At 37.1% G+C, this 14589-nt stretch overlaps 1 protein-coding gene across 1 annotated transcript; it reads right to left on the bottom strand.

The window, feature by feature from the left end:
* Nucleotides 1–8727: 8727 nt before the first annotated feature.
* Nucleotides 8728–13818, bottom strand: LOC136804609 (uncharacterized). The gene is made up of 9 exons (XM_067061216.1): nucleotides 13524–13818; nucleotides 13071–13202; nucleotides 12429–12622; nucleotides 12093–12187; nucleotides 11686–11845; nucleotides 10962–11082; nucleotides 10120–10334; nucleotides 9637–9895; nucleotides 8728–8961 (listed from the first exon to the last, which is right to left on the bottom strand). The coding sequence occupies exons 1-9, from the start codon at nucleotides 13777–13779 to the stop codon at nucleotides 8864–8866; spliced, it is 1530 nt and encodes a 509-aa protein (XP_066917317.1). The 5' UTR covers nucleotides 13780–13818; the 3' UTR covers nucleotides 8728–8863.
* Nucleotides 13819–14589: the final 771 nt, after the last annotated feature.

Here is a 14589-nt window from a genome sequence, read left to right as displayed (position 1 = left end):
TACAAACAACGTTTCACGATTTGGAGCAAGACAAAAATTTTTTCAATATTTAAAAATCTTCCAACCAAAAATCTTGAAAAGTATTCCCAAAAAGCTGCTCTGTAGTTTAAGACATCCATTACTCTCAAATCTGGGATAGTCAGAATGAAAAAGTCAAAGTCATGCAATAGAAAATATATATTGCAAGACTAAAATTATTGCAAGACCAAGTTTTATTAAATGAATAAATCATTTTGTTTTGACTTTTTGATCAAATGAAGTTTGTTTTGTCAAGGAGTCGGTACATATGTACACCAGGTTTTCTTTTGGTGGACTAACATTTGTGTATGATAAATTTGACAACAAACAAATTGCAGAGAAATACAGCATCGTAAATATAAGACATTTGTTGAGTTATGGATGTAACAGAAAACGACTTTATGAAAGTTTATGACTTTGATGAAACCGATTTTGATGACTTGTTGATTGGTGATACGACCTTGGATGAATTTGAGGTATTCAAGCCTTCGGTTGAAAATTTGATTACTGAATCAACGTGGGACGTTCCAGCTGATAAAGATGCCTTGGAAGATAGCCGTACCCAAGAATTTAATTTCCTGGAAGCAAACACTTCCAAAGAACTAAACAAGGACACTGCGCAAGGTGACTTTTTAGGACTATCAACTGATATCTCTTCTATTGTAGATACTGACTCATGTGAAACAGATATTTCAAATATAAATGGGTTTTCTGAAGCCCTGGAACAATTGCTTTCTGAGTTATACAAACTTGAGCAAGTTGAAGAGGGAAACAAAGAAGCTATTAAAACTTCTTCACAACAAGTTTTCTCAAACGATGATGATGGATTAAGTCTTGGTGTTGCTAAATTGTCAATTCCCCATGAACTACCTTCTCCTTTAAGGCTAGCTGAAGATTATTACCCTGTTGCGAAGAAACCAAGATTGAGTGACATGTCAACGACCACTATTGGAGATTTCCTATCCTGCCAACAAGCAAATACGTTCTCCTTCCCAATCACTAACTATGCAAATTCGCCATACAGCCCTGATTCTTGCTCCTCTTCTTCTCTTCAATATAGCTCAGCAACTTACTCTAACTCGTCAAGTCCAAGTTGCTCATCCGGTACCACTGACAGTCATGCTGATCATGGAATTTCTGATGGTCAACTAAAGAAAGCCATAAGGAACGAAAGAGCCAAAGAGCGTCGAAAGAAGAAAAAAGAAGAAGAAAGGGAATTCTTTCAAAATGAAAAAGATCTCGACAAAACGAACATCGAGTTAAAGAAGGAAGTCCAAGAATTGAAAGACACTTTTTGTCATATAGCTGTGAATTACCCAGAACTCTTTGCGGGTAGACTTTGTGCTTTAGGAGTTTCATCCGATGAACATGGTGTCCTTGATTCAGTATATCGATCTATAATGGACATGTTAGCGGTGAAAGACCCAAAGCTACGATCATTAGTTGGATCGCGACTTCGAGGGTTTCTCAAGAGTTTTCAACACAAAAGTGAACATTTTTAATATGTTATTAACTTGTTCCGGCTCATTGTTTATAGTTTGTAATTTTTTTTAGTTGCTTGCTATCTTGTTTTTTTTTTCAGATCAATATATGAAATTATTTGTATATTTTTGATAACCTAAATTAGTTTGTATATAGCCAAGAAATTTCATTCGGTTCGTTTTCTAAAAAAAGATTTTTTACATGAAAAAGGTATGAGTGATTTTCCAATTCAAGAGGATTTCTTTTTTCAAAGAAACGTATCTTTAAAGGGAAGTCACAAATTTCAGCTTATTGTTGAAAGGGGAATTTCAAATGAAACATTTGGGATTTTTCCAAGGGAATTTTCTTCTGGATCCTATGACTAAAAATTATTCCAATTGATCAGCTGGGTGTCTGTGTAACATCCGTTAATCAAGCTTCATTGTAAAGTTGTCATTAATAAGAACATTGTCTCTTTTCAGTTAAGCACGCACTCATGTTTCATTGAACCCCATCCCTTGTTTCAGCGTATTATACACCCTTGTATCAATAAATTGTACATCCCATTTCCAGTTAAGGCTGCCGCTACCCACTCAGCATTTTATGGTCGGCGAACAAGGCGCACAGCTTGGGCGCTTTGGTCGCTGAACGCTTTTCCCATTCCACTGATCCAAAATAAAGGGGAGATATGCTGCACATTTTTTCTTTTTTCTATTGCTGATATCTTTTTGCACACGGAACAAGAGAGTTAAATGTCTCTTCTGATTGGCTATTTAAAAAAGAACAATAGGGAAGCCGCACAGCCTAGCGAAAAAAGTTAAAAAGTTTCAACTCTTGTTGCGCTCAAGGCGACAGCCTTTGAAGGCCTGATTTATGTAATTTATGCAATAATTAAGACGCGCGCCTTGTTCGACGACCATAAAATGCTGAGTGAACCATACACGCATGTCAAAGTCAACCATATGCTACTCTGTTTCAATGAATCATACACCCCCGTTTCTATGAACGAAACTCCCCTGTTTTAATGAGATTATAAACCCCTGTTCCAATGAATGATACACCCCTATTTCATTAAGCAATACGTATCTGTTTCAGTTAACCAAACACCCAGGTCTCAGTGAACCATATGCTCCCCTGTTACCATGAACCACACATCCCTGTTTCAGTGAATCTTACATCCCTTCTTCGGTAAATCATACATTCCTGTTTCGCTAAACCGTTTAGTCCGATGTTTCAGTAAATCATACACTCTCCAGTTTCAATGAACCATACACCCCTGTTTCAATGAATCATAAACTCCCTTGTTTCATTGAATCATAAACTCCCTTGTTTCATTGAACCAAACTCCCTTGTTTAAATGAATCATAAACTCCCCTGTTTCGATGAATCATAAAATCCCCTGTTTCAATGAATCAAACTCCTCTGTTCAATGAATCATAAACTCCCTTGTTTTATTGAATCATAAACTCCCTTGTTTCAATGAATCATAAACTCCCTTGTTTCATTGAATCATAAACACCCTTGTTTCATTGAATCATAAACACCCTTGTTTCATTGAATCATAAACTCCCTTGTTTCATTGAATCATAAACTTCTTTGTTTCAATGAATCAAACTCCCTTGTTTCATTGAATCATAAACTCCATTGTTTCATTGAATCATAAACTCCCTTGTTTCATTGAATCATTAACTCCCTTGTTTCATTGAATCATAAACTCCCTTGTTTCATTGAATCATAAACTCCCTTGTTTCAATAAATCAAACTCCCTTGTTTAAATGAATCATAGACTCCCCTGTTTCAATGAATCATAAACTCCCCTGTTTCGATGAATCATAAAATCCCCTGTTTCGATGAATCATAAAATCCCCTGTTTCAATGAATCATAAACTCCCTTGTTTCAATGAATCAAACTCCCCTGTTCAATGAATCATAAACTCCCTTGTTTCATTGAATCAAACTCCCTTGTTTCAATGAATCATAAACCCTTCTGTTTTATTGAACCATTTACCCCCCTGTTTCGATGAATCATAAAATCCCCTGTTTCGATGAATCATAAAATTCCCTGTTTCAATGAATCATAAAATCCCCTGTTTCGATGAATCATAAAATTCCCTGTTTCAATGAATCATAAACTCCCTTGTTTCAATGAATCAAACTCCCCTGTTCAATGAATCATAAACTCTCTTGTTTTATTGAACCATTTACTCCCCTGTTTCAATGAAAATACACCCCCTGAGTGTTTAAATGAATCATAAACTCCCCTGTTTCAATGAAAATGCACCCCCTGTTTCAATGAATCATAAACTCCCTTGTTTTAATAAACCATACACCCCTGTTTCATTAAATCATAAACTCCCCTGTTTCATTGAACCACACACCTGTTTCAATGAATCATAAGCTCCCCTGTTTCAATGAATCATAAACTCCCCTGTTTCATTGAACCACACACCCCTGTTTAAATGAATCATAAACACCCCTGTTTCAATGAATCATAAACACTCCTGTTTCAATAAACCATACACCCCTGTTTCATTGAATCATAAACTCCCTTGTTTCAATGAATCATAAACACCCCTGTTTCAATGAATCATAGAGTCCATGTTTCAATGATTCATAAACTCCCCTGTTTCAATGAAAATGCACCCTCCCCCTGTTTCAATCAACCATATGCCATCATCCCTGTTTTTATTAGATATCGCTATCCTGTATGGTTTTCTTCAGTATTTGTCTGAATACATACACCTTTTTTATGAGAACATAAAGCTTCGATGGCCATAATACTAAGAACAAGTTAAGAATATTTTAAGAACACTTTTCTTTTAGACTTAAACTCAAGGACATCCGAAGGCTTCAAGAATTTTACATGTTCTTATAATAACCGTGTAATTTTTCGGAAATGAACAGCACGTGCGTTTACAAATTCCCTCTGTACTTTTACCCTTCCCAGCGATGCAATCTCTAGATTTCTATTGTTCACTGCTGTCGTTTCTTAGACAAATTGTTATTCCCAGATCTACACGAAACTCAACTTTAGCGAGGGACTTTTTTTGTTATTTTTAACATTCCACCATTTGTTTCGAGAAATGTCTATGTTCCTTGAATATCTTAAATTCAACGAAAGAAGTCTAGAAACAACCTTTCACGATTTGGAGCAAGACAAAAAATTTTCAATATTTAAAGATCTTCCAACCAAAAATGTTCAAAAATATTCCCGATAAGCTGCTCTAGATGTGTTTTAAAAGTCCTTGAGACATCCATTACTCTCAAATCTGGGATAATTGAAATAAAAAAGTCAAAGTCATGCAGTAGAAAATATATATTGCAAGACTAAAATTATTGCAAGACCAAATTTTATTAAATATATAAATCGTCTGAGTTTTGACTTTTTGATCAAATGAAGTTTGTTTTGTCAAGGGTACACATGTACACCAGGTTTTCTTTTGGTGGACTAACATTTGTGTATGATAAATTTGACAACAAACACATTGCAGAGAAATACAGCATCGTGAATATAAGACATTTGTTGAATTATGGATGTAACAGAAAACGACTTTAGGAAAGTTTATGACTTTGATCCGACCACTGATTTTGATGACTTGTTGATTGCTGATACTACTTTGGATGACTTTGAGGTATTCAAGGCTTCCTCTAAAAAATTTGTTCCCGGAATCAGCGCAGGACGTACCAGCTGATAAAGATGTCTTGGAAGATAGCCGTACCCAAGAATTGAATTTCCCGGAAAAAAACACTTTCAAAGTACTAAACAAGGACACTGCGCAAGGCGAATTTTTAAGACTATTAACTGATATCTCTTCTATATTGTAGATACTGACTCATGTGAAACAGATATCTCAAATACAGATATCTAATTTTATTTTTTTTTATCTAATCTTATCATTTTTACCATGTTTTATCATCAAGATCCATACCGGGACAGGCTCCGGCTGTAGCCTTAGCTTTTTAATTTATCATATATTTTTCTTATCTCAAATACAGATGGATCTTCTGAAACCCTGGAACAATTGCTTTCTGAGTTATACAAACTTGAGCAAGTTGAAGAGGGAAACAAAGAAGCTATTAAAACTTCTTCACTACAAGTTTTCTCAAATGATGATGATCGATTAAGTCTTGGTGTTGCTACATTGTCAATTCCCCATGAACTACCTTCTCCTTTAAGGCAAGCAAATACATTCTCCTTCCCAATCACTAACTATGCAAATTCGCCATACAGCCCTGATTCTTGCTCCTCTTCTTCTCTTCAATATAGCTCAGCAACTTACTCTAACTCGTCAAGTCCAAGTTGCTCATCCGGTACCACTGACAGTCATGCTGATCATGGAATTTCTGATGGTCAACTAAAAAAAGCCATAAGGAACGAAAGAGCCAAAGAGCGTCGAAAGAAGAAAAAAGAAGAAGAAAGGGAATTCTTTCAAAATGAAAAAGATCTCAAAAAAACGAACATCGAGTTAAAGAAGGAAGTCCAAGAATTGAAAGACACTTTTTGCAAAATAGCTGTGAATTACCCAGAACTCTTTGTGGGTAGACTTTGTGCTTTGGGAGTTTCATCCGATGAACATGGTGTCTTTGATTCAGTATATCGATCTATAATGGAAATGTTAGCGGTGAAAGACCCAAAGCTACGATCATTAGTTGGGTCGCGACTTCGAGGGTTTCTCAAGAGTTTTCAACACAGTGAACATTTTTAATATGTTATTAACTTGTTTTAACTTATTTTGGTTTATAGTATGTAAGTAAATGTTTAGTTGCTACTTAGTTTTTTTTTCAGATCAATTTATAAAATTATTTGTATATTTTTGATAACCTAAATTAGTATATATATAGTCAAAAAATTTCATTCGGTTCGTTTTCTAGAAAAATATTTTTTACACGAAAAATTTATGAATGACTTGCAATTTATCGAAAACAGGATTTCTCTTGACGAACTTTATCTTTTCAACGAAACGTATCTTTAAAGGGAAGTCATAAATTTCAGCGTATTGTTGAAAGGGGAATTTCAAATGAAAGTATGGGATTTTTCCAAGGGAATTTTCTACTGAATCATATGACTAGTATCCCTCTATCACAAGATTCATTGTGAAGCTGTCATTTGATTAGAACATTGAAGTAACCTCTGTGAATTATATCCCTCTTTGAGCGAATTATACACCCCTGTTTCAGTAGATTTTACATCCTTGTTTCAGTAAGCTATACACTCATGTCGAAGTGAACCATATACTCCCCTTTTTTATTCACCCCTGTTTCAATAAAAGATACACCCCTATTTTAGTAAATCATGCATCCCTGTTATAGTAAACAATACTCCCGTGTTTCAGTGAACCACACATCCCTGTTTCAATGAACCACACACCTCTGTTTCAGTGAACCACACACTCCTGTTTCAGTGAACCACACACCTTGTTTCAGTGAACCATACATCCATGTTTCAGTGAACCACACATCCCTGTTTCAGTGAACCATACACCCCTGTTTCAGTGAACCACACACCCCTGTTTCAGTGAACCACACACCTCTGTTTCAGTGAACCACACACTCCTGTTTCAGTGAACCACACACCTTGTTTCAGTGAACCATACACCCATGTTTCAGTGAACCACACATCCCTGTTTCAGTGAACCACACACCTCTGTTTCAGTGAACCACACACTCCTGTTTCAGTGAACCATACACCCCTGTTTCAGTGAACCACATACCCCTGTTTCAGTGAACCACACACCTCTGTTTCAGTGAACCACGCAACCTTGTTTCAGTGAACCACACAACCTTGTTTCAGTGAACCACACACCCCTGTTTCAGTGAACCACACACCTCTGTTTCAGTGAACCACACACCTCTGTTTCAGTGAACCACGCAACCTTGTTTCAGTGAACCACACAACCTTGTTTCAGTGAACCACACACCCCTGTTTCAGTGAACCACACACCTCTGTTTCAGTGAACCACACACTCCTGTTTCAGTGAACCACACACTCCTGTTTCAGTGGACCACACACCCATGTTCCATGAAACAATACTCCCTGTTTCAGTGAACCACACACCCCTGTTTCAGTGAACCACACACCCCTGTTTCAGTGAACCACACACCCCTGTTTCAGTGAATCACAGAACCTTGTTTCAGTGAACCACACACCTCTGTTTCAGTGAACCACACACCTCTGTTTCAGTGAACCATACACCCCTGTTTCAGTGAACCACACACCCTGTTTCAGTGAACCATACACCCCTGTTTCAGTGAACCACACACTCCTGTTTCAGTGAACCACACACCCCTGTTTCAGTGAACCACACACCCCTGTTTCATGAAACAATACTCCCTGTTTCAGTGAACCACACACCCCTGTTTCAGTGAACCACACACCCCTGTTTCAGTGAACCACACAACCTTGTTTCAGTGAACCACACACCTCTGTTTCAGTAAACCACACACTTCTGTTTCAGTGAACCACACATCCCTGTTTCAGTGAACCACACACTGCTGTTTCAGTGAACCACACACTCCTGTTTCAGTGAACCACGCACTCCTGTTTCAGTGAACCACACACCTCTGTTTCAGTGAACCACACACCCCTGTTTCAGTGAACCACACAACCTTGTTTCAGTGAACCACACACCTCTGTTTCAGTGAACCACACACCTCTGTTTCAGTGAACCATACACCCCTGTTTCAGTGAACCACATAACCTGTTTCAGTGAACCATACACCCCTGTTTCAGTGAACCACACACTCCTGTTTCAGTGAACCACACACCCCTGTTTCAGTGAACCACACACCCCTGTTTCATGAAACAATACTCCCTGTTTCAGTGAAACACACACTCCTGTTTCAGTGAACCACGCACTCCTGTTTCAGTGAACCACACACCTCTGTTTCAGTGAACCATACACCCCTGTTTCAGTGAACCACACACGCCTGTTTCAGTTAACCACACACCCCTGTTTCAGTGAACCACACAACCTTGTTTCAGTGAACCACACACCCCTGTTTCAGTGAACCAAACACCCCTGTTTCAGTGAACCACACAACCTTGTTTCAGTGAACCATACACCCCTGTTTAAATGAGCTATGCAAGCCTGTTTCAGTGATGAGCATTGTTTTAACGAACCATAACTACTAATATGTTTTAAGAATGGAAAGATTCGTACTCATCGGTTCAAAAATCTTAGTTTTTCAGCTAGAAAGAAAAATGACTTAATACAATGACATAATAGAAGTAAAATGGAAGTTGGTATGTACACAAAATAGAAAGTAGTAGAAAGTTTTTCACGTTAGAATTAACGAAATCATTATATACAAAAGTTTTTTAGTTATTTTACAATTATTAAAGGTAAAAAAGGTTGCAAACAATTAAAATACATAGTTCATCCAATTATCTACGCTTTTGTAATTTATCGAATTGAATTTTCAGATCGTTGACATCTTTGGCTAGTTTCCCCATCTCGATGGAGTCTGTAGTTGTCTCGATACCTGAAGCAAAACCAAAAACGTTTTAGAAAATCGATTTTTATCTTTTTAAAATCTTATCCTGTATTGGTTTCCAAAAAGCTCATATTCTATAAGAAAAATTTCTTGAAAATTTTGAAAGCCTTGATAGTTAGGATACCTGCAAAGTTATAATGTAGAACCATTGCTAAAAACCCATTTCCTAAGAGAAAGATACTTCATGCTTTATATGTTGAGAATCACCGACACCTGATCGATACAACAAAAAGCGTACAAAATTTCACTATCAATGCACTCAAAGATATATATAAGAAGGATGAATGAGTCAGTCATTTTACAAAGAAATTGAAATGACTTAATCTGATGAATTTATGCTTTGTGCTTTGAAGTAAGGGTTTGGGTTTGAAGTTACAGGATAACCTGACGTCAAGCGACTATTGACAGATTCACCGCTTTATATAGAAGTCTGAAGCTATTAGTACATCGGGACAAACCCGCTTTTTGTGCAAGGGTAGATAAGGCTTGAGTCGCGTTAAAAGTCAAGAACGCCAAAATAGGAAACAAAAACAGAACTAACTGGGACAATCTGCCACATAATGTACTCATGAATTTAAGCCAGGAATGCTGCAATATTGACAGTTTATTACTCTTAACATAACTCGAACCCAGTCTAGCATTAGGACCGATTAATGTACTTACTATTGTTATCTAAATCTACTTTATTCAGAGCTTCCATATCTGGGTTGAACATCTCCTTCCGGTAAACCATTCGACTTTTGATGAAATCTGGAACGTGTTGATGATGGTGTTTTACAAACCATTTGCAGAAGAAACCAAGGACGATGGTTGCTATGCCAACCAATACAAGCGTTACCACGGTGATGAGAAACAACGGGGAATCGGCACTATGGATGTTTTGAGAATCGATCTTATTCTTTTGAAGTTTGCTGAATTTCATCTGAAGGTAGAATAAGGTATGATAGTTTTGTTATGCTATACATAATTAACTCTCTTTGATTTGTAGAATATTTTCAATTCAAACTAACACATTGAATCTTGGTAGGGAGGTATTCTAAGAAGAAAATTGGTCCAAAATAACTGTAATAGTCGAATTTCTGTTATTCGATAGATTCGATTCAATTCGATTTAATTCGATTGACCTCTCGTAAAACGAGTACTTACGTAATTTTCTTTCATGATCTCATGTATCATTGTTTCTCGATTATCTTCGTTTGTTTGGAAAAACGAGTCCAACATTTCTTTCATGCCGGCGTCATCCGTGACGACGCCGTAGGAATTGCCGTCAATTTGCAAGCCGTGATGTTTACGTATTTTAGAGACGCGGCTTTCGAAATGCGTTAACATATATTCCGCTAAATATTCGTCCATTGCGATGGCTGCAAAATAAGAATTTTTTCACATTCTATGATCAGAGCTATTGTTGTTTATTGCTTTTACGTTTTTGGCCATTTATTATAAGGGTTGATATCACTGACCTTGATATACCCTTCCTGGACCAAGTTTCTCAATCCCGGCCAAGCAAAATTTTTGATCGTAGTTTTTTGAAAAGTGGTACCCTAATGGCGGCACTACTCAATAGCAGTGTAAATGCATCGAAAGCGCTAGGTCTACTTTTCCTCGAATACTTTTGATGATGTGGCGCCGTTAGACATTAATTTTTAACATTGCAATGGCATCTTCTCGGGTACCAATTTCAAAAAAACTTCGATCAAAGATGGAAGATATAGCTTGGTCCAGGGATATATAAAGGTCAGTGGTTAGTATATATTAGAACTTAAAGGAATCATTCCGAAAATCAATGTTAGATGTCTCTGACGGAATTTCGTCTAAGAGAAGTATAAAATTTTGCATCATTCAATTCAAAACTTAAGCAATAAGTGCTTATTTGCTGTGTAAAATCCATTTTCCATCACAGACAAACCCTTGCTTATACCACTGTCATTCTCAAAAGCTCTAATACTGTATGTCTCGGTAACCTTTTGATGAACATCAGAACATCATACCTTCAACATCGTCGTGTTTTAAAGCATCTATCAACCGTTCGATAGTTGGAAATGTGATGATGTCAGCACCTTCCATAATGGCGGCTGATTTGCCAAGAGCTGTTGTTGCCAACACACCAATCTATGAGTGAAGGAAATCTTTGTCATTCGGAGTACTCCTTATAGAGTATTTGAAACAAAAATTGATAGAGGGGTTACTAATGCACTACTTAAAACACAATAATATGGTGATTTTATACTACCCCCCCCCCTCATCGGGGAACAGGTCCTACTACTTACAAGGTAGGAATTCCTCTCGATTTCAATTACACTTAGTCACCTGCCCTGTAAAGTGAAGACACTCGAACTACTTGGGAGAGCATAGTGCTCGTCACGCGTGTAGAACAAGAGGAGTGTCACCACGCAACTGTGCACGACATATTACCTCAGAATTGGTATGGGTTGGCCCGGGTGAAGTTCTACAACTAGCCAAGTGAACCGTAGTATCACAGTGGGATTCGAGTTTGACCTCCTGAACCAAAGGCAAAGATGATTACCGCTATACCACTACGCCCACAAAGTATAATAATGCACGAAAAAATGTGATACAACAGACATTCAAAGCTGGAAAATGTAATAAAGAATATCTATAGTATCATGAAAAGTGGTTCAACTCGTGTGTGATTTGGTCAATTAAACTTTGTAGCCACAAAATTGCATCTTGAAAAGAGTCGCGAAAGTTTACCTTCTTGCCAGCCATTGTAGGTATGATAAGGTCATCAACAGATTTACTGAGTGCAGTCGTCAATGAGGCTGTGTACATCGAGAATATCGTGATACCAAACAAAATCCAAATCACTGCAAAGAAACGTGCTACGATCGATTTCGGTGCACGGTCACCGTATCTGGAAGAAGAGTTATCAAATGAATATTGTGGATTTTTAGTCGTAATATAACGTTTGAAAAGCTTTGACTCAAACTCGTACACCTCTTTGTTAATTTTTGACGATAATGATGTCAATCAAATTCAGGACCTCACAGTCGAAATGTTTTCAGCCATTTTGAAATTTAAAGAACAAGCTACCATTTCGGCGCATAAACCTCTGACCTTAAATAAATATAATTCTGGCTTTTAAATACTGGTAGACTCACCCGACGGTAGTCATGGAAACAAAGGCCCACCAAAATCCTTCAAAAGGGCCTCTCGGGAAATGTGATGGAAATTCGTCTTTGTTAAACCACATGTCCTGAGAATGGGAAAAGAAGCAAGAATGAGACAATGAGTCCGATTCAAAAAACATATCTAGGCTTAAGCCTGAAGATCTTAACACAATTTTGATTATCATACTGTTTTACAATCATTTAATATATACACTTAATGCTACAAGCTAGCCTCACACTCTTGGCTTGAAATGTTAATGTCAAAAAACTTAGATATAAATATATTTCTTTGTGAGTCTATTTCTACAAATTCATGGTCACACTTACCAAAAACCATACAATGCAACCAGCAATGACAGCCATTAGAAACGCGATCAGTAAAAGTGGCCACGTCTTGATTACGGATAGGAACAAATTTTTCGATAATTCGATACTTAGATTTTGCATTTCTCTCGCTAAGAAGACTGTGTTGTGTGATTGAAGAAAGTTGACGTAATGTTTGCCAGAAATCTTCTTACTACCTATGGAAGAATTTTTACCATCCTTAATCAGGCCTTTTGAAGCTCGCAATGAAGCGTGCGTTGAAAATCAGCTTGCTATTCCGAATAAATAAGTAGTCCTTTTTCATCTTTAGTTATGTATTATTGAAAACAAGGACTCGTTGTTAGTTTGTGTGAACTTTTATTCTCGTTCAAAAGATTCCTATGAGTTTTTTTGGTAAGCTTTCTACTTCAAATCTGGTGAAAATTGGCGTAAACCAAAACTTAATTCATACTACAGTTGGCACACTCTAATTTGACGTTCACCTATTCGATAACGTTCCATTAATTGATAATATTGAAAGCCACCTTCAGCGAGCAACTCTCATAAAAGACGCTCTGCCATTCGATACGCTCCCCTATTCGAAGGAATCCTATATTCCCTTTGAGAATGGAATCTGAGAACATCAACTGTACACAATATACAAACCTAGTGCAGATTCAAAGGGCATTCCCAATGTGAGATTTGGTTTGAACAAAATATCGATGACGTCATCAGAATTCTTGAAGTTGATTTTGGTACAACCCATACAACATGTTTCGTAAACCTGACGCAACATCTCTGTGGAAAAACAAAGATTGATTTTACCATTGTAAGGGGTGTGTCCGAATATGTGAGTATGATAAAATGATGCTTCACGTTCAAAAAAGTGATCAAAAACCTGATCAAAAATCAATCAAAGGCTTAGATTGGTTGAAAATGAAGGAGACTAAAAAAAATCAATGGTCTGGAGTTGAAACTAGTCGGTCGATACAAACCCAGAATTAAATCTTAAATTATTAAATATGGTATCGTTGGTAAAAAATCAAGTCGCGCATGACTGACGTTATGTTTTCAACTTCGAAAATATAACAAACGCGACCTTATTGAAATCAAATTTACCTGGTATCAGCCCATGTACTTGTGATTCGTTCTGCTTGTCTACGTAGGGTGGTAAATGGCGGTACCATACTTCCACCTCTGGTTTACACATGGGAAAATGATTCACTATGTAAGTACAATTTCCCCATTGTGGAACTTTTGATTTCAACATGTGGCGATATTCGAATCGGTTTGTACATTCGAAGGACGAAGAGGATGTTTCGGTGAAAATTTGGAGTAAGAAAATAATTTGGAGTGTGATTGTTAAAGAATTCATGATTGAGTGGATATATTTGTTTTCTAAATTCTTCCCTGAAATATAAGATTAAAACAGTTGTACCATACCATGAATATAAATTCTCTCTGCGTTTGGCTGCTCGATGAAAGAGTTCATTAGAAACTGGTAACTTCTAGATGACCGTTGTCTATGCTTGAATCAAAAATAAAGATATGTCTCTAAAAAGTTCGTGATATGGTTAAGAAACATTGACTCGACTAAACATCAATCAAATCCAACCAACCAATCGTGTATGTAACCAATAATCGCAGATCGAGCAAACACTAAAATCTTAAATAATCCTACTCAGTTCAGCTCAAGCTGCACATATTTTGAATTTTATCGTAAAGGTGTTGTGTTGACATTGAATTGGTAAAATTTCTTAAAGTAAAATACTTTTTCTCTTAATCCCTTAATCTGCAAACCTAACCGCATGCTCACCTTTTTTGTAAATACCGTACGGTGAAAATCGGGACGAGATGGAGTTTTTACAAGCTCTTATTTGATTTGATTGGTCGTTAACCCGGGGGGGGGGGCACTGGGTTTGCGGACTGACGGTATGTGCGGGCCAAAAATTGGCTTTTAAAATTGCACCCTTACAGTGTAGCAAAAATCAGTGAAAATCATACCCTTAGAGTGCATTTTCCCCCAAATTTTCGATCCCTTTCGTGCAAAAAATGGTCAAAATTCTAGCATTTTTGGTCAAAATATCTAGATTTTTCAAGGTCCTTTTGCCCAGCTGCCCCCCCCCCCCCCGGGGTCGTTAACCAGTAATAAAACAACTTTGTTACTTTTTCTAAAGAACGCGTC

This window comes from Clytia hemisphaerica, unplaced genomic scaffold, assembly GCF_902728285.1.
Source record: "Clytia hemisphaerica strain Z4C2 unplaced genomic scaffold, Clytia hemisphaerica genome assembly, whole genome shotgun sequence".
Lineage (NCBI taxonomy): Eukaryota > Metazoa > Cnidaria > Hydrozoa > Leptothecata > Clytiidae > Clytia > Clytia hemisphaerica.
This window is presented reverse-complemented; position numbering and strand designations above follow the sequence as displayed.